This window comes from Eptatretus burgeri, chromosome 2 (genome assembly GCF_056783735.1).
Source record: "Eptatretus burgeri isolate ZD-2024b chromosome 2, Ebu_testis_v1, whole genome shotgun sequence".
Classification (NCBI taxonomy): domain Eukaryota; kingdom Metazoa; phylum Chordata; class Myxini; order Myxiniformes; family Myxinidae; genus Eptatretus; species Eptatretus burgeri.
Window position 1 is genome coordinate 112,900,812 of NC_140962.1, and position 21,165 is coordinate 112,921,976.

General features: G+C 45.4%; 1 protein-coding gene across 22 annotated transcripts in view; it reads left to right on the plus strand.

Annotated features, from left to right (window-relative positions):
* The window catches only part of LOC147032852 (3',5'-cyclic-AMP phosphodiesterase 4C-like), a 638,164-nt gene that overhangs the window by 532,597 nt on the left and 84,402 nt on the right, over positions 1 to 21,165 (plus strand). For all 22 annotated transcript variants that reach the window (XM_085870771.1, XM_085870781.1, XM_085870769.1 and 19 more), the window contains one exon: positions 8,815 to 8,851. In XM_085870771.1, the coding sequence (XP_085726897.1) occupies positions 8,815 to 8,851 (37 nt within the window). The remainder of the gene's footprint in view (positions 1 to 8,814; positions 8,852 to 21,165) is intronic.

A 21,165-nucleotide genomic window follows, 5' to 3' on the forward strand; every position in this document is an offset into this window, starting at 1 on the left:
TCCTTATCCATGCTGTGCCCATCGGAGCCTTCCCCGGAGCTCAAGCATTGAATGGACCAAGCTTTCTCCTTGTATCTGCTACACCTCCCCACCCCACTCCATCCCCCAAGTGATGATGATGCGGATACGCATGACCTCAGCAAAACCCAGCAAGCCACTAGGAAAGGCCAGAGCTCCAGACCGTGACCCATACGCGTGTCGATGGACTCAACTCAGGGCATCCTTTGCCCCATCAAAGCCGCCGTCCCTGGCTCAGTTCTCACTCATATCAAAGTCATTGTATTTAGCGCGATCCTCGATCCCACAAACCTCCTCTCTAGTCCTGAACAAGCGGAAATTTGCAAGAGGGAGTTCACAAAAGCTCGGGCCTTCTCTCCTAGCAGCATGGGGTCAACAAGTCCCTCCAAGCTGCAGGACCATGCGCATCACAAACGCATGGCGAATGGCATAATACTGTGTGGCTCGTGCACCTCTCGTCCCATTGAAGCTGCCGTTTTCGGCTCTGTCTTCACTGCCTTTGAAACTGATGTACTCGACGTGGCCCTCAGTCCCCTCAATCCCAGGTGAGAGGGAGGCAGCATGAGCAGCAAATCACTTGGTCTCCACCATCACCGTGTGTGTATGTGTGTGTGTTTTTTTTTTAACAAAAGTAAAGTTATATGCTTATATATTTGTTTGTTTTTATATGCTTCAAAAATTACGAAACGAAATCCAATCCAAATGGTTTATGTTGTCTAAGGGTACCACACATATGCTTTTTTTTCTCGGAAGCATGTCTAGGAGAGGGGCTTCTGTGTGGGGGATGGACCCCAATTCTCTCTATGTAAATGTGTATCATGCAGCGCAACCCGGTGGTATCTGGAATTGCAAATCATTTTCTTCTTGTATTGGATGACCTCGGGTGAATGAAGGACAGCATGCTGTCTTTTAATTAAATCTGTCAACAAAGGAAGGGCAAAATGAAAAGTCTTGTAAATACTGTTAGACCCCACTATTCACGGATTCGTTATTTTCAGACCCTGCGTATTCGCAGATCCTGCATATTCGCAGGTCATAAAGTGTGACCTGCTTCTACATTCACACTTCACGTATTTGTGTTTTTGTGGGGTTTTTTATATTTCAGGACGAGTCTCCTATATCCACCTGGGAAATTAGAAATTGGCCAACATCACAACATTGCATAAAAAGGTGCAAAAGCAGATCCCCTTAATTACAGCCCAATTAGCTTACTGCACTTCCAATCATCAGCAAGGTCGTGGAATCCATCATCGCAGTTAACATAAAATCATTCCTTTTGTCAAACAGCCTGATCTCAAATCATCAATTCAGATTCAGACCTGGTCACTCTACCTTGGACATGCTGATTCTACTCGCACAACAATGGATGGAGGCACTCGATATCAGACATGATATCAGGGCCGTCTTTCTGGACATATCTCAAGCTTTCGATACAGTCTGGCATCCTGCTTTGATCTCCAAACCGTCTGCCGATGGAATCCAAGGCCAACTCCACTCTTGGCTTACTGACTCCCTCCACTCTCGTCGTCAACATGTGGCTCTCAACGGAACCCTTTCATGTCCTCTCCCTGTCAAGCCTGGAGTACCCCAATGCAGTGTTCTCGACCCCATACTATTCCTAATCTTCATCAATGACTCTCTGGAAAATCCACTTTGTCTCTTTGTTGATGACTCCACTCTCTGCTGTAACATCTCTCATCCTTCTGACAGACAGGCAGCAGCTTCTCCCCTCTCCTCAGACCTTGAAAAAAATCACAAAATGTTCAAACACAATTTTGTTTATGTATCCATATTGTCCAGCTGTCCAAGTCTGACCACCTACAGTGTTTGTGTGTTTATTTGTTACTCTTAAACAGCCGAACCACACCACCTGGAGCCTGGTGTTGGCGTAGTGGTTAGGGTAGCGGCTTGGGATCCAAAAGGTCCTGAGTTCAAGCCCCGTTTGCCGCTTGAATTAATACACACCAGGAGGTTGACTCAGCCTGTCATCCTTCCGAGGTCGGCGAAGTGAGTACCAGTATAATGGGCCCGGTGTATGCCCCGGTTAGAATAGGTGTACCATATCCCTGTGTCGTAAGAGGCGACCAGGGTTGGGCCAGGAAGGGCATCCGGCGTAAAACCTGTGCCAAATCATTATGCGGATCATAGTGGATGATCTGCTGTGGCGACCCCTAACGGGAGCAGCCGACAGAAGAAGAAGAAGAAGAAGAAGATTGTCCACCCTTTACGTTCTCCCTAACCCCTACTTGTTACCTGCATCCCTTGTTTGTCCATCTCCATCTACTTTCTTCCTCCACCCTGCTGTTGGTGTTTTCCCTTTCTCCTGCTGTTGCATTTTTTATGTTGTGTCCTGATTTGTTCTGTGTAATTGCTCTTTCATGAGCCAAGACCATGTTAAAATAAATAAATAAAAACAATGCCCCAACATTTGCAGACCCCAACATTCACAGCATTTTCCAGGAATATATCCCCCTGCGAATAGTGGGGTCTGACTAATTTCAAGTGTTTATTTGTTACTCTTAAATGGCCGAACCACACTACCTGCAGGCTCCATATTTTGGATGAAGGTACTTTAGAATCTGGGCAAGGTTTTATACTACCGCACGTTCAGCTTGCAGGCCATTTTGAGGCCACCAAAGTCCACCATGAAATGTATTGTTACGGCTGTGGAAATTCGCAATACACCATAAAGGGTCCTCAGGTGGGCTTCCGGTTCCGGTTTTGGAGCAGCAAGAGGTCTCCTTCGGGGCTCCCTGCTGACGTTCTCAAAGCTAAGTTTCCGGTTGTTATTTGTCCCGTTTTAACTGTTTAATTTTCTCACCTACATGTTACTGTGTGTTGCTAGTTCGGTTTTGTTTCAAAAATCGTGCTATTTTGTGAGTATTTTTGTCGACGTTCTTACCTGTGCTTGAGGCCTAGGCCTAGACTTGAGGCCCACCGGTTCCACTCGGTGTTCGATCTTTTTTTTTTTTTTTTTTTTTCTCCCCATTACCTTCAATTTCTATCCTCCCCATTACCTTCAATTTTGATCCTCCCCACTTTCCAAACATCCACCATTCTCCCAACTAATCTCTTTCTTATCTCAAAAAAAAAAAAAATACCCTACAACAACAACAACAACAACACGCTCACCTTCTCCTGATTTTGCTTCTTCTTCTTCCTCTTAACTTCCTCCTCGTCTTCTTCCTCAATTTTTTTTTTTTACACTTCCACGACCTAATCTGTTGAACTCTCTCATACATTAATATTAACAACAAAAAAATTTATATATATATATATATATATATATACCCAACAACAACAACAACAACACGCTCACCTTCTCCCGATTCTTCTTCCTCTTAACTTCCTCCTCGTCTTCTTCCTCGATTTTTTTTTTTTTATTTTTTTTTATTTTTTTATTTTTTTTTTATTTTTACACTTCCATGACCTCATCTGTTGAACTCTCTCATACATTATTTTTAACAACAAAAACGATCTTATAATGCTTCATCTTCCTCTCTCACACATGTGGTACTCTTTACTGTTTCACAATGCACTACTCTTCTGCTATTTTAACAGACTGCTCTCATTTCGACCTCTCCTTCATTCCTTGCCTAAAAAATCCAACGATTACAGCGCTTCTTCTCTCCATTCTCTGAATTCGCCTTCATTGCATCCATCAAGAATTGTGCTAAATCGCATCTCTGACCTAAAACTTTTAAAAACCACAGTTTGCCATGATGCTCGCTTTCCATCAACCATTCTTTTTTTCCAACTTCAGTGCCAACTCACCCCTCACTCTCACTCTCAAAGCAACCATCCCACTCTTCTCCCTCCAAGCCTCCCTCTCACCTCTCTCAAAAATTCCCCCCTCACCTTTCTCCCACCTTTCATCCCCCTCACTCTTCCTTCTCAAAGTTGCCCCCTCTCTCATCCACCAACCTGCCTCCCTCCACTGCCCTCTCACCTCCATCTCTTCACTCCACATCCTCAAATCCTCAACTGCCTTCTTCCTTGTCTCGTCCCCCCTCTCCCCCAGCACCACAGAGCCTTTTCTCCTCATTCGGCCCCCTCCCCTCGTTATTCTGCAATACCCCACACTCCTTCAGCAACCCTCCTCACCTGCCCCCCTCGTCCCTTGTCCTACCCTCCCCCTCCCCCTCCACCTCCTGCACCCAAAGCCTCCTCCCCTTCCTCTTCACTAAAAGTGTGGACCTCAAATATCCGGGGCCTTCGCTCAAACCTTTCAGATCTTTCCATACAGGTTGCCACTGACAAACCAGACATTATCTGCCTAACAGAAACTTTCCTCTCCCAAGACGTGTCTGACTCCCAAGTATCTCTCCCTGGCTACTCCCTCTTACGGTATGACAGACCTGAGCCTCGTCCTGGTGGAGGTGTTGCTCTCTTCATCAAAGACTCTATTCCTCACTCTCCATGCACTGCTCTCACTTCCCCACACCCCCAGGAATACCTCTGGCTTCGGCTTCCCCTCCACTCCCACCTCATGTTTATATGTGTACTGTACCGTCCACCGAACAGTGATGACTCCATCTACACCTCACTATCCGAAAACATGGACCATCTTCTATCTTCTCATCCAAACTCTCTCTTCCTCTTATGTGGCGACTTCAATTGTCATCACGCCAGTTGGCTAGGTGTGGTTACCTCTCTCACCTGCCATGGCACCTCAGCAAAAGCTTTCTGCGACTCATTAGGATTGACTCAATCGGTCAACTTTCCGACCCGGATCTCAACCAATGGTACTCCATCTCTTCTGGATCTGGTTTTGACAAATTTCCCTGACAATATCTGCTGCTCTCCCTTCGCTCCAATTGGTTCTTCTGACCACGTCCTTGTCAAAGTGGACATCTCTCTGGCTGTTATCAGAGAACCACCTCACCGCCGTCGAGTCTGGCATTTCACTCAAGCCGACTGGCAGGGTCTCCGAGCAGCCATCAAACTTACAGACTGGTCTCCTATCACTACTTTCTCAAACATCAACTCATCCTGGGAATTCTTTCAAAGAAACTTGCTCTCCCTCATGCACAGATTTATCCCCTCTCGTGTTCAGTTGTCTTACCCTTCCTCCCGCCCTTGGTTTACTGAAGCTTGTGGCGAGGCAGTTGTCCTGAAACAACTTGCCTTTGCCTCATGGAAAGCAAACCCAACTGAGGGCAATCTCAGTTCTTTCCACAAAGCTCGGAACAAGTTTGTATCTACCCTCAGGAGAGCCAGAAAACAACATCTTTCTCATCTCAAGTCTGAACTCTCAAACCTCTCTCCCTCCTCAAAATCCTGGTGGCATTTAATCAAATCTGTTTCTGGTGTATGTTCCCCCTCCATCCCCTCCCTTACCTCAAATGGCCGCACTGCTGATTCCACACGTGATAAAGCTGAATGTCTAAACTCGGTGTTTGCAGCTAAATCTTGTGTCCTAAACCCATCACTATCTCTAGCCACTTTACCCAGTCGCACCCAACTGTCCCTGGACTCTGTATCCTTTTCTCCTGACAAGGTGGAGAGCTTGCTTTCAAACCTCGAGTCAGATTCTGCAACCGGTCCAGACGGCATCAGCCCACGTGTCCTCAAAGCCTGCTCTTCTGCTCTTGCTCACCCTCTCTCTGTTCTATTCACCCTCTCATTTGCCCAAGGTCATCTGCCATCTGCTTGGAAATCTGCTAACATCACTGCCCTGCAAAAGGTGCAAAAACAGATCCCTATAACTACAGACCAATCAGCCTTCTCCCAATCATCAGCAAGGTGATGGAATCCATCATCGCTTCAGATATGAAATCCTTCCTCTTCTCCAATGGCTTGATTTCCAATCATCAATTTGGTTTCAGACCAGGTCACTCTACCCTGGATATGCTGCTTCTGCTCTCCCATCAATGGATGGAGGTCCTCAATGCCAGACAGGAAATCCGAGCCGTATGCCTGGACATATCACGTGCTTTTGACACAGTCTGGCACCCTGCCCTACTCACCAAACTCTCTTCCCATGGTATTCAAGGCCATCTCCACTCATGGCTCGCAGACTTCCTCTCCTGTCGCAGTCAACGTGTGGCCCTAAATGGAGTTCTTTCATCCCCTCTTCCTGTGCAGGCTGGAGTTCCTCAAGGTAGCGTTCTGGGCCCTGTTCTTTTTCTGGTTTTCATCAATGATCTCTCGGACTCTCTGGAAAATCCTCTATTTCTCTTTGCCGACGACTCCACCCTCTGCCGTACCATCTGTCATCCCTCAGACCGGCAAGCAGCAGCTTCTTCGCTCACTGCAGATCTGGATAAAATCACAAACTGGTGCAACACGTGGAACATGTCTTTCAATCCAGACAAATCTCACACTCTCACTATGTCTCTTCGAAAGGACCGTTTACAAAACCCCCCCATCCACTTTCTCAACAATCCTCTGGAAGAAGTCTTTTCTTTCAAGCTTCTAGGTCTCACTATCTGCCATGACCTTTCCTGGGAAAGTCACATTTCCAACCTCGCCTCAAAAGCCAGTCGCCGACTGGGAATCCTCCATCGTGCTAAGTCCTTCCTCGGCCCTCTTGAGCTCCTGACCACTTACAACGCTTTTGTCCGTAGCCTGATGGAGTACTGCTCTCCCCTCTGGGCTGGTGCTCCTGCCTCCCACCTTTCTCGGCTTAACGCTGTCGAAACCAGGGCATTTAAGATCATCGTCATCTCCCGCAATGAAGCTGAGTCTTTGGGCCTCTCACTCAATCACCGCAGGTTGGTCGGTGGTCTTTCTGTCTTCTACCGACTCCTCTCCAGCCTTGCCCCCCCCTGCTCTCTCTGCGATTTGTCCCCACCACATTTCCACAGGGCGCTCAAGGTCCGCCAACAACCCCCTTCTGGTAAAACTACCAAAATCACGAATCACTGCTCATCCTTTTAATTGTTAATTCGACGACCTGCGTTAAAAAATGCAGGTCGTCGAATTGCCACGGGTCGTCGAACTTGATCCCTGTTAATTGTTCCTTGTCAGAGGGTCGTTCGGAGTCGGCGCAGTCCCGAGACCCTGCTAGTTGGACGGAGTGCCTGCCATTCCCCCCCCCCCCTGTCCGCACCGAGATAGCGGAGAAAACCCGGCCCATTCCCCCAAAAACTCCATCCGAGCTGTCGGGCGGACGACACGTGCAGGCGCGAGGCACGAGCCCAGTGGACCACGCCGGAGGGACTCGGAGTTGCGGTCGCCAAGGGCTGGATGACGCGCTCAGGGAAGTCGCGACTTCCTTTTCTTTTGTGGTTTTGTGTAAATGTCTGTGGGTGGCGCCAGTCTTGAGAAGTAGATCTGTTTTAAGTGTTGCCGTGTGAATTGCCTTATTCAGTTGTAGATCTGCGTTGGTTCTTTGTTTGTGTTTTTCTTTGCATAAACGTATACGTGTATTGCTTTTGTTCCTTTGTTTTACTGTAATATACGTGCCTTCCGTGCTTCCATGAATAAATGTGCTTGTCCGATTGTTCCCCGTTTTGCTTCGTCTTTTCCTTTTATTGAATCTCCATCTTGCATCACGTAAGGGATTGGTAGTGGGTTTAAAACGCCCGGTAAATAATCTGAACCATCAAGGTCAACGATAACTCCGCTCCGTTATCCCTGTAGCACGGAACAAGCGGCTTAAGCGGTTTGTGTCCAGAGTCGACCTGTGGTGTGGTACAACTCCTCGGTACGCTATCCGCACGGGTACTTAGGCAAATCGACCATTCGGCGATCGGACCCTATTTCGCGTGGGTAGAATGCGGACTGAGTTGTGGTGAGGTTAAACCCCCACCCGTGACTAGCTCCCGGCGTTGTTCCGAGAGGGTCATGACTGAATTGCACGTTCGGTGGGCGAAGCGGTCACTATTGGTTAAAAGCGATTGTTCGCACGCCGGCGGGCGTGAATTCACAACAGTATATTGGGAAGTGGGATCATGCAGTGCTGCCGCTAGTCTGTAGGCAAAAGATAACCACCATGAGGCCAATAACTCCATAGCTTTTCAATGTTTTCATCACGAAACTCCCGCCAGAAAAAGCTTACCACCATGAGGGCATTCACTCCATACGTTTTCAGTGCACAACATGTGCCAGAACCCCTTCGTAGTTTTTTCCCCAAACAGCACCGGGTATCCAGACTAGTATACTATAAAAAAGTGAGTTAAGTTTCAAAAATTTGTTTTTTAAATACTGAACCAAATTTTACATGTTGCTTAAGGGTACCACAAGTATGGCTTCTGTCTGGGTAGCATATCTGGCAGAGGGGGTTCAGGGTGGGGGGAAGACCCCAATTCTCTCTGTGTAAATGTGTATCATATAGCATCACCTGGTTGTAGCTGGGATTACAAATCATTTGCTTCTTATATCAAGAAAGTTTAAACAACTTGATAATATGCATTACGCTGATGTTTAAATCTGAGTGAGAATAATTAGAAGTTTTAAGAATGTTTAACTTCACTCATTTTAAGTGGAAGTTCAAACCAAAGCATCGAACACTGAGCATTGCAACAAAGTGGAAGTGATTTTTTTTTTCCTCATGCAATTATATAAGCAGCAAGGTGTGTGTGTGTGTGTGTGTGTGTGTGTGTGTGTGTGTGTGTGTGTGTGTGTGTGTGTGTGTGTGTGTGTGTGTGTGTTTTGCAATGATATCAGATTCAGTGTTTGCCTTTCATGAAAGACCTTTTTAATTTTGCACTGCACGGACTTCATTGCTACATTTGCCACTTAACTCCCTTTGTGCTACGCTTTGCCTCACCCACTGTTGGGAGCATGCCGTCTTCTTGGCTTTCCTCTCACTCATCTCCCTTTGTCATTCTTTTCCCATTTCCCTCACAGCCATGGAGATGATCTTATTGTCACGCCCTTTGCACAGGTCAGGTTCTCACCCCACTTGTATTCCACCTATTTTTTACATACCGTTGAAAAGCATAATTAAATGTGAAGGAATTTTGGCAGAATGCTATGTCTCATCTATTTTTGCAGAAAATGTTTTCATGAGTGCATTTTATTTATCACTTGTGTACCCCCTGGCAAAATTAGCATTCCTTTCCTGCAGTAATTCTCGACAGACTACTGTAGTAGGACCATATATATATATATATATATATATATATATATATATATATATATATATATATATATATATATATATATATATATATATATATATTTATATGTATTTATTTACATACATACATACATATGTCCATACATACATACATATTCTCTGGGTTGAGGGAAGCAAAATGGTCGTCAGTGGATGGGTGTCAGACTCGGAGGTTGTAATTTGTTGGGTACCACAGGGATCAATTTTAGGACTGCTGCTGTTTATAATTTATATCAATGATTTGGATAGCTGGGCAAGGAGTAGACTTTCAAAATCCACAAATAACACAAAGTTTGGAGGTAAGATACATGTATAATAAGAGGGGGAAGGGGAGAAGTGATCAGACTTCAGAAATTGAAGAAACTCTCTCGATATTAATGGGCAAAAAGTTGGCAAATGCATTTCAATGTAAGGATATCTAATGTATGATGGGTAAGAATATTAGAAATAGTATCTTCAGGATGCAAAGGACTGTCAGGCAGTAGTGGAAAAGGAAATACGTTTTTATGTTGTATTTGTAGTACCTCGCTAATTTGTACATGGAAGATGGTGTTATTGATGTTATCTCGGAATTAATAAAGCCTCATCTTGATTGTTTTGTTCAATTTGGTCATTGTATCTGCAGAAGGATGCCGGGTGTTGTCTTAATGGTTAAGGTGGCTGGGTTAAGATCTTTAAGTTAAGTATGTCAGGTCAGGTTCGATCTGTGACCTGCTACAGGTACCATGTAAACCTGTACTAACCTGTTCCATGGTCGGGTTGTCGGCGACTAAACCGTCTCCCCCACCAGGTTTTCTGGTGAGGAGGGTGTTTGGATATGGACACCCAGCAGGATTAAAAACAAAACCTGTCAAAGGGCGGAGGAGCTCCTTGTGAGCCAACGGCCATCCATATCTAGTGCCCAACTGTGTCTGCGGACGTCCTCCTGCAGTTGGGTTACTTCTTATTAGGAGGTTGGTGGCAGGATTTGCACTCCAGCCACCGTAAAACGCTTCATTCCGCAAAACGCAAAAACGCAAAAAAATCTGAAAACCCACTCCGTGGGAGTACCTCCTGTGCAGCTTCCCTTCGCAGGGCAGCTCACCGGATGATGGGATTGGGGCAAAGCCTTCGGGACCCCCAATCTTTGATAGGAGGGAAACCACGGGGTAACATCCCTGGGTCAGATTGCGGGAGAGTGTGTCGGAGTGGTGCTGAGGTGTCGTCCACCAGACGGCGGTCTCCTTGGGTTAACCTGAGGCGGTCCCTTCGGGTGGGTGCCTGGAATGTCCTATCCCTAAGAGAGGATGATCACCTGTCTCTGTTATCATCTGAGCTCAAGCGTTTGGACATCGGGATTGCAGCTCTCTCTGAGGTTCGGAGACCGGATTGCGGCGAGATAATGGTGGGTGGTTACACCTACTATTGGTCTGGTCGCTCTGATGGTTACCATACCCAAGGAGTTGCTGTAGCTGTGGCCAATAAGCTGACCCCAATGATAATTGAGGTAACACCGGTCAACGAGCGTATTATGAGATTAAGGATTCGTCACTCCTTAGGTGTCATTTCCCTGGTCTCTATTTATGCTCCGACTGAGGCGAGTGATCTTACCGTGAAGGATGCATTCTACGCCACACTCGAGTCTGTGGTTGATCAGTGCCCCAGACGAGATACACTTCTAGTCTTGGGGGATTTCAATGCATCGACTGGAACTGATAGGGATGGTTATGAGGTGTGTGTTGGTCCCCATGGGTCAGGAACTATGAACCAGAATAGCACTAAGTTCCTTGACTTTGCAAGAAGTCATGGACTTAGGGTGGCTGGTTCATGGTTTCAGCGCCCGCAAGCTCATCGCTGGACTTGGTATTCCAACGCTGGCGGTGTGGCAAAGGAGATTGACCATGTCCTCATTGACGGTCGTTGGAGGATGATCCAGAACTGCAGGGTCTACCGGAGTGCTCAGTTCCTCAATACTGACCACAGGCTTGTTGTAGCAACTCTAAAGCTGCACCTTAAATCCTGGAGAATGGTACCATCCCAGCCTAGGCTGGATGTTGCCAAGCTCAGGGATGAGAGAGTAGCTGAGGAGTTTGCGAACAGGCTGAGTGGACACTTGGGGGGTCTGGGTGCTTTGGGGGTCCTGAAGAGTTGTGGAGCACCTTCAAGACCACCGTCCTTGATGTTGCCGGTGGATGCCTTGGAGTTCACCGCAGGGCAAAGAAGAATTTTGTCTCTCAAGGGACACTGGATACCATTGACCAGAGTCGCAGGGCCAGGCTGAATGGCAGAGCTGAGCTGTTCAGGGAGCTGAGGCGTAAAACTGTACGTGCACTGAGGGTGGACAAGGAGGCCTATGTGCGAGGAATCTGTGAGGGGTAGAGCATCACCTGTGGACAGGTGATTCTCGTCCCGCTTACAGGGGAATTCGCGCATTACGTTCATCCAAGCCCATCCCTCGGAGCACTGCAGTTCGAGCAGAGAGTGGTAGGCTCTTGACAGAGGAGTCTGAAGTGAAGGCCCGCTGGGCCGGTTACTTTGAGCGGTTGTACCAGGCTGATCCCCCAGCTGTCGAGTTGGACGTCAAGGGTGTTACAATCCCTGTTGCTGACCCTCGAATCAACTGTGGTCCACCATCGCTTGTGGAAACACGGGCTGCGGTGAACCAGTTGAAACGGGGCAAAGCTCCAGGGATCTGTGGCATCCATGCTGAACTTCTCAAGGCTGGTGGAAATGCTGCACTCGCGTCGTTGCATGCAGTTTTGTGCTCTGCCTGGAACACAGGCATCATCCCAACTGACTGGAAGAGGGGCCTTGTTGTCCCTCTCTGGAAAGGGAAGGGTGATCGCCAAGACTGCAACAACTACCGAGGGGTGACGCTGCTCTCAGTGCCGGGCAAGGTCTTTGCTCGGATAATTCTTGATAGGGTTCGCCACCATCTGCTTGAGCACCAGCGTCCAGAGCAGTCAGGCTTTACACCAAAGAGGTCAACGATTGACCGTATCCTTGCTCTTCGTGTCCTCACTGAACGCAGACGAGAGTTTCGGCAGGGGCTGCTTGCAGCCTATGTTGATCTCTGTAAAGCGTTCGATTCAGTGAATCGGGATGTCCTCTGGAGGATTCTTGGTCTTCGTGGGGTGCCACCGAAACTGATCGATCTGATGTCTGAACTCTACTCTGGTACTGAGAGTGCTGTGAAGTGTGGTGGTACCGCCTCTGACTTATTTCCAGTTGTTACTGGAGTTCGTCAGGGATGTGTACTTGCCCCCACACTTTTCAGCACTTGTATGGACTGGATTTTTGGGAGGATGTCGGAGAGATCAAGTTGCGGTGCATCGTTTGGCAATGTCAAGATCTCGGACCTTGATTTTGCAGATGATGCAGTCATCTTTGCGGAGACTTTAGACATCCTCTTGGGGGCCCTCGAGGTGCTGAATGAGGAGTCGGAGCCGTTGGGATTACGGATTTCTTGGGTCAAAACAAAGATCCAGGCTTTCGGTGACATCTTGGATGCTGCTGTCCTGTCTGTGTCTGTTTGTGGTGAGGATGTTGAGGTCGTGGATAGATTCACTTACCTTGGCAGTGATATTCATGTCTCCGCAGGTTGTGAGCCGGAGGTCAATAGACGTCTGGGTCGGGCCTGGGGAGTCATGGATTCACTGGATCATGGGGTGTGGCGCTGCCGGTACCTGTGCGGGAGGACGAAAGTCCGAGTCTTCAGGTCCTTGGTACTTCCAGTCTTGCTCTATGGGTGCGAGACTTGGACTTTGACCAAGGATCTGAGACGGAGACTTAATTCCTTTGGTACCAGGTCTCTTCGGAGAATCCTTGGCTATCGCTGGTCGGATTTTGTGTCCAACGAGCGGTTGCTGAGAGAGACTCGGATGAGATTTGTTACCTGCATAGTCCGTGAGCGTCAGCTGCGGCTGTATGGACATGTGGCTCGTTTTCCTGACGCTGATCCTGCTCACCAGATTCTCTCAGCGAGGGAGTCTCATGAGTGGAGGAGGCCAGTGGGCCGACCACGTGCCTCATGGTTGCAGCAGGTTGACCATCATCTCAAGGAGATGGGGATGGGCCTGGCATCTGCCTGGGGGATGGCCAGACGGAGGCCCCTGGAGTACCGGCGGAAAGTGGACGCAGCGACGCGCTGTTCTGGCACATGCTCCCATACCTGACCTGACCTGTTAAGATCTTAGAGCCTTGAGTTTGAGCCCCTGTCGTGCCGTCAAAATTACACTAGGTGGGTTGACTCGGCCTGTGATCTTCCGAGGCCTCCCGAGGTTGGAAAAATGAGCACCAGGTTACTGGAGTAATAAGCCATGCGAGTATCCTGCGTTGGAGTGGCGACCCGTCCAGGATTGTACTCTTTAGCCAATGGAACTGCCTCGGCAGCTCCTATGCACCTCACTGCATGAAAGGACTGATTAAATTATTACCCTCGCCGAAGGAGAGGGCATTGCGTTTGGGTCAATTTGTTTGTTACTTGGCAAAAAATAATATTTGCCAAAAATGTTGGTCTGTAGCGTTTGTCTGCCTGTCTTGTTGTTACTTGGCGAAAACATTTTTTGCTAAGTATGTTGCTCTGTAGCGTTTGTCTGTCTGTTGGGTCGTCGAAATAGGTGACCCTTATTGTCAGTAATTCTGTCTGTTTGTTTGGATGTTTGTTCGTTTGTCATCAGCATAATTCATCATAAACGTGGGCTGATTTTGACCAAACTCGAGTGGTAGGTACATCTTATGACCTAGTGCTTTGGAAATTGTGATGGTTGCTCGGGACGCTTTGGTTCCCTAGCAACAACCGAAAAACCTTCAAAATCGGTACTGTTCACGCGAAATCAATTCCGAAAGCCATTATCCCACGAAGGGTTATGAAATTTGGCACGAATGATCTACAGGTGATGCTCTATCAAATATATTCCGGTTTTTGTGATATATGGAATACTTTACCCGCAGCGCCCCCTACAAATAGGGTATGCGCAAAAAATTGGTGAAAATTGAAGGCCTCCTTGTGACCAGGTGAGTGCATCGTTACGAATGAAACTTTGCAGTTCATGGTACTCAATGAGTACTATAACTTTGCCTCAGGACATATTGACTGATTTCGCTTAGGTCAGGGGTCAAAGGTCAATTAGTGCAAAAATCGATAATATGTGAGAGCTGGAGGTGCCTTCACGCCAAATGCTACTCCTCCTAGGGTTATGGTCGGATGGTCATGAAAATTCACACTAATCGTCTGGAATACATTGTGCACAAACGATCGAGCCGGATTTTCGATTTCGATCTTTGTTCACCCACAGCACCCCCTCGAACTTTTGGGATTTCCGATTTCAAACCGCATTTTCGGTACTTTTCATTCAAATGGATACCGAGTAGTTATCAGCAGATGGAACTGGATGAGATTTGATATGCGTAATCTTAAGGTGAATCCCTATCCGCTATATGACATCCATTTTGCTCTATATCTTATGGTTTCCATGCTTGGCGACCCATCGCTGCCTACCGGCTTGTTTGTTTGTTTGTCACCCAATTTTTGGCCACAGTTTTCAAGCAATCATTCTGAAATGTTTTGTGTGTGGAGGTGACCAGCTCAGGAGAGCAACTTTCAATTTTGGTGAAGATCCAAATCTGGATCCAGATCTGAATTTTTTAAGTGAGTCCCATTCCGTTTTGCCAAGTGTCACTGAGTGATTTTTCAATTGTTTGTTTGTCCGCACAGAACTTCACATTTTTCTCCGCAACCGCTGGTCGGTCGGATTGAGACGAAATTTTCACCATAGCTGCGACTCATGTCAAATGTTTTAATCATAATTATGACGTCATAGGTCACGTGGTATGGCAGCCATGTTGGAAAAATGAAAAAACTTTGGACCTTTGTATCTGTGAAACCACACCTAGGAAAAAATTGAAACTTGGAAATGGCAAGTACTCCTCATGGGGAATGTGTGATTTTTTTTACATCATTGGTGCCTTCCTTTTGACATCATAATTGCATATGTAGAACGCTACATCTGATCAGATTGAAAATTTTTGAGGGTCGTCTAAGGATAAAATGGTCCAGAGAAAAATAATTGATGATGGCATCGGTTACGTGATTCGGCAGCCAGATTGTTTTTTGTTTTTTTAAAAACCTTCAAAAATCTTCTCTGAAGTGGCTGAACAAATCAGGGCGAAACTTTACAGGAATGACCACCGATCCACGAGGAACAAAAGGGTCACACATATGACGTCATAGGTCATATTGTTTGGCAGCCATATTGGATTTACTCTAAAACCTATAAAAGAACAGCTGGACAGATCGAAGAGAAACTTACAAGGAAATCTAACACAGGTGGAGGCTATTGAGCCCATCATGTCTGCGCGAACACCACACTAATTTATCAACACAAGATCCAAGTAAGAAAATCCCCCCAAAAAGTTTTTAATTAATGAAATTTTTTTTTTTGTTTGTTTTCCTTTATTTTAGTTTTTGTATTTTTTTCCTTTTTTCTTCCCCTCAGGGGAGGGGGCTTGGGCTTGGTTAAAAACACACATCAACAACCACACAACCCCCCCCCTTGACAAGACCCCCACCAACAGCATTCTGCACACATGCACACAATCATCCATCAATACTCAAACTACCTAAAAGTCCTGTCAACATCCCCACACCCCTCTATCTCCATAACTTCCATGTACCCATCTAATTCTAATTTAAACCTATCTACATTTTCTGCTGCCACTGCCTTTCCAGGGAGACCATTCCATGCATTAACGACTCCCTGAGTAAAAGTCCCCTGCCTTACTACCGTCTTAACTCTCCTCTTCTTTACTCTCAGGCTATGGCCCCTGGTCCGACAACTGTCTACTCTGTTGAATAATTCATCTTCACTTATTTTATTGAAACCTTTCATTATCTTAAACATCTCTATCATATCTCCTCGTAACCGCCTCCTTTCTAATGTATAAAGTCCTGTCCCTTTCAGCCGCTCCTCATAGCTGAGTCTAGTTCGGCCCAGAATCAATCGAGTAGCCCTACGCTGAACCCTCTCTCTGTCATTGATGTCCTTCCTAAGTTGAGATGACCAAAACTGCACACAATATTCTAGATGTGGCCCGCACTAAATTCCTGTACAATGTTAACGCCACCTCTTTTGATTTATAAATGATCCCCCTCTGAATGCGGCCTAAAACCCGATTTACTTTACCTATAGCTGCCTGGCATTGTGCTGCTTGCTTACCTCCCATATCTGTTACCACCCCAAGATCCTTCTCCTGTGTGACATGCTCCAAAATTTCCCCTTGCATCCTGTAATCTCTATTTTCATTGTTCTTTCCCATCCCCAACACCTTACACTTGATCAGGTTAAATTCCATCTGCCAATCTTTTGCCCAATCTGTGCAAGTATCAATCATTTCCTGAATCTGATCACCATCCCCTCTGCTATCCACCTCACCTCCAAGCTTTGTGTCATCTGCAAATTTGGAAGGCTTACTCTAAACCCCATTATCCAAATCGTTGATGTAAATAATGAATAGTAATGGTCCGAGTACTGATCCCTGAGGTACCCCACTCTCTTGCATCCTCCCAGCAAGATATCCTCCCACTCACAGCCACTCTTTGTTTCTTTCCACGACGCCACTTTCTAATCCAATTCGTGACCTGACCAGCCACTCCACAAGCCCTCACTTTGGCTAACAACCTCCGATGTGGTACCTTATCAAATGCCTCCTTAAAGTCTAGATATACTATGTCCACTGCCATTCCCTCATCCACCCAATCAGACGCTGCTTCATAGAACTCTAAAAGATTTGTTTAACAGGAATTAACTTTGGTAAACCCATGCTGACTGCCCTTAATTTGTTTGTATTTGTTTTAAATGGTTCCTCATCCAGTCTTTAATAATGTCTCCAACAACTTCCCCACAACTGAAGTCAAACTAACAGGTCTATAGTTTCCCAATTCTTCTCTGGATTCTTTCTTAAATAATGGAATTACATTTGCTACTCGCCAATCCTCTGGTACCTGTCCTGACTCCAGGGAACTATTGAAAATATCTGTAAACATCTCGTTTACCTGCTCATCCACCTCAAGCAATACTCTTGGGTGCATATTAGCTCACCCTGAGCCTTATCTTCTCTTAGATAACCTCGCTGTTCCTTTACTTCCTCCACTCCAACCTGGATCTTCTGTAAAAGCCGTTCCTCATCTCCTTGATAGATACTCTCAGCTATTGGCAATTCTCCTGACTGTTCTTGTGTAAAAGTTGAAGAAAAATACCTGTTTAATAAGCCTGCCATCTCAGTTTCATCACTAATCACTCTCCCAGTGCTATTCCTCAATGGGCCCACACTGGTCCTCACCTGTTCTTTTCCCCTGATATACTGAAAGAAAGCCTTGTTATTATGTTTAATGTTCGAATCCATGTCCTTCTCATACTCTCTTTTGGCTTGCCGAGTTATTTTCTTAACTTGCCCCTGTTTACTTCGATAGTGATATAAATCTAACTCCAGTCCTGTTATTTTCAACCAAATAAATGCTTTCTGCTTCTCCTTAATAGCGTTCCTTATATCACCACTCAACCACCCTGGCCTCTTTCTGCTTCTAGTTTTACACCTCATTGGAATGTACTTACTCTGCACTCTACACTCTACAAATTTGGTCCTTAAAGGTTTCCCATTTCTCTGATGCTGATTGTCCTGTTGTTAGTGTCTCCCAATCTACATCACCCAATTCTCTCCTCATATCCTCAAAGTTTGCCTTCCTGAAATCTAATAGCCTTATCCTACTATCCTTAACTCTAACCCTCAACAGAATCTTTGCACACGCAATGTTATGGTCACTTGCTCCTGAATGTTCCTCAACCTCCACCTCCTCCACCATATTGGGATCGTTACTTAAAAGGAGGTCAAACACTGCACTCCACCTCGTGGGCTTATCTACAAACTGGGTTAAAAAGCAATCCTGGACTAAAACTAGGAAATCCTCATCCGCTCTGCCCTTTCTCTGTTCCTGGACCCAATCTATCCCTGGCAAGTTAAAATCCCCCATAATCGATATAAAGCTGCTGTCACACCTTGACGATTTAGCCAGCGTATGCCGACGTATGAAAAATTTGTCTGAAACGCTGGCACACATCAAATACGTTATGGGTAAGTTTTGTATACGTTAAGAGCACGCTGGTATACGTCGTAGTACACCGAGCTCGTTGACAAATTTTAACATGCTCAAAATTTTTCGACGTATGCTAGCGTATGACTCGCACGTTACGCATACGCTGGCCATAAGTTGTAGGCACGTTACGCGATTGTTGACACATGTTACTTGTAATTACTCACAAGTCGAAACACGTCGAGGTAATGTTTAGCATACCCGAAAGTTATTTCTAACCTATGAGTAACGTGTTGTAGGCACGTTACGCGATCATTGACACACGCCGACACACGTTACTTGTAAGTTACTCATAAGTCGAAACCCGTTAAGGTAATGTTTAGCGTCAGTGTTCCAGACTTCATGGTTTTTTTTTCTTCGGCATGATGGTGATGTTGACACTTCGATTTATAATATAATATAATTAATAGGCTGCCACTCAACGATTTAAATCATAACCGCACTAGAAATCGAAGTGTCAACCTCACCGTCATGCAGAAGAAATTAAAAAAAAAACATGGAGCTTGGAACAATGACGGGTTCCTCCTGTGTGAAGCCCATTTTTATATACCAATTTCCCTAAACGCTGCCAATACGCCATTATACAGTAGCTGTAAGTTAGAAACATGTTCAGTATGTTCTGTGGTCGTCCGGAAGATGTCAAATACATCTACATACGTCAATATGCATTGGAGATACGTTACACATAGGTTCAAAGCACGTTACTCATAGGTTAGAAATAAGTTTCGGGTATGCTAAACATTACCTCGACGTGTTTCGACTTATGAGTAACTTACAAGTAACGTGTGTCAACGATTGCGTAACGTGCCTACAACTTATGGCCAGTGTATGCGGAACGTGTGCGTCGTACGCTGGCATACGTCGAAAAATTTTGAGCATGCTTAAAATTTGTCGACGTGCTCGGCATACTACGACGTATGCCAGCGTGCTTCAGTGTGCTCTTAACGTATACAAAACTTACCCATAACGTATTCGATGTGTGCCAGCTTATTCGGCCAATTTTTCATACGTCGGCATAGCTGGCTAAAATGTCAAGGTGTGACAGGGCCTTGACACTTCGATGTCTAGTGCGGTTATGATTTGAATCGTCGAGCGGCAGCCTTTTGATAGGCTACGCCACGTGATCGTTGGCGATACGCTGCCGCGCTATGCATACGTTAGACTATCGTTGGGCATAGGTTGTGAACGCCAACAACACGCTAAGCATTCATTGGTATAAGTTATCTATATATTATCAAAACGTTCTGTGTAAGTTACTCATACGTTATGCATACGTCCAACTCGTTATGAATACGCCAAAAACTGAAAAAAAAACATCAATAGTTCAGCGTACGCCAGCGTTTTACATACATTTTGATATGTTGCCATACGCTGGCTAAAACGTCAAGGTGTGACAGCGGCTTAATACTCTTCCCTCACCACATGCCCTTTTGAATTCTTCATGTACTCCTCCTTCCTCCTCTTCCTTCACACCCGGAGCCTTATAAAAGCATCCTTCCAGTATCTTACTGTTTTTACAATCTCTAATCTCTACCCGTACAGAATCTTCAACATTTATTCTTTCCTTAATGTCACCACTTTCTCTTGATGCGATGCTGTCCTTTACCCAGATTTCTACTCCTATTCTCTCCTTCCGATCACACCGATACACCTTGTAGCCTTGCAATCCTGTCCTCCAGTTACTTTCCTCCCTAAACCATGTCTCACTTACTGCAACTATGTTATACTCCTCTCTATCTACTTTGGCTTCAAGCTCTTCTATCTTATTACTTAAACTTCTTTTATTTGTACAGAATATATTTAACTTTTCCCTTCCTGAAATTCTATTTAATTTTTTTTTAACATAATTTATTATATTTAAAATCTATTTAACTTCACACACATTTTCCCCAATCCTTGTGTGTAGAAGTTTGTTAAGGAATAATTGATCGGTCACATGGTCTGGAAGCAATATTGGATTAAGCGAAAATATTTTAAAAATTATTTCTCTTGAACCGCTTGATCAATCGACATGAAACTTCACAATTATGATCTAGTAATGAGGGGGAATGTATGTTTCAAATTTGAACTTGATCAGACACATGGTCTGGCAGCCAGAATTATTGATTGGTTTTTTGATCTGAGTTCTTTTTGATTTTTGAAAAAGGCTTACTGGGCTGTTCCTGGATGGGTTTGAGGATAGAGGAGTAGCAGCTGAAATGTGAATCCTATCCAGGTTCCTCCTGATGACTTCATCTTTGCTTTTTGCTTGTTCGGGTTCCTTCTGATGACTCCAATGCAGGACCGTACCGATTTGGTCTTCCATTTGATTTGAATTGAATTTATTTTAATCCCATTCTAAATTCAATTGAATAATGATGAAAAACGTCATGGGTCAAGGTCAGGTGTCTAGTCAACAAAGCAGGGTTGCATCAAAGCAGGATGTCTTGGTACCCTGTCATCACTGCCAGCAGTTATAAAGTGACAGTTCTAATTATGTCTCGTATTAATTATGTAACACACCAGTACACGGACGCCACATAAAATACACTACAGCGAACAAGTTCTGGTGAGAGTCTGCAATCTCTGATTGCTCTTTCTAATTATTAGGGTACCATTAGTCTTGCAGGTTGTGGTAGGTACCCTATTGTTTCTGTTCAGATTATTTTTTTGTTATTTTTTTTGTCCCATTTTAGGCCTTTTTTTGCATCACAATTACTTTTAAACATGTGTTTTCTCAACAATGACTAGTCCTACTGGCACAAAATTTTAATTATAGGTGCGACTACTATTGCAGAATTTTTTTAATGTAATTTGACACCATAGGTCACGTGGGGTGGCAGCCATGTTGGAAAAACCGAAACAATTTGGACGTCTTCTTCTCTGGAACTGTTCGCTGGAAAAAATTGAAACATGACTCCTTGTGAAGACCTCCACAAGGGGTATAAAGTGGTCTAAACCATAACATCATCGG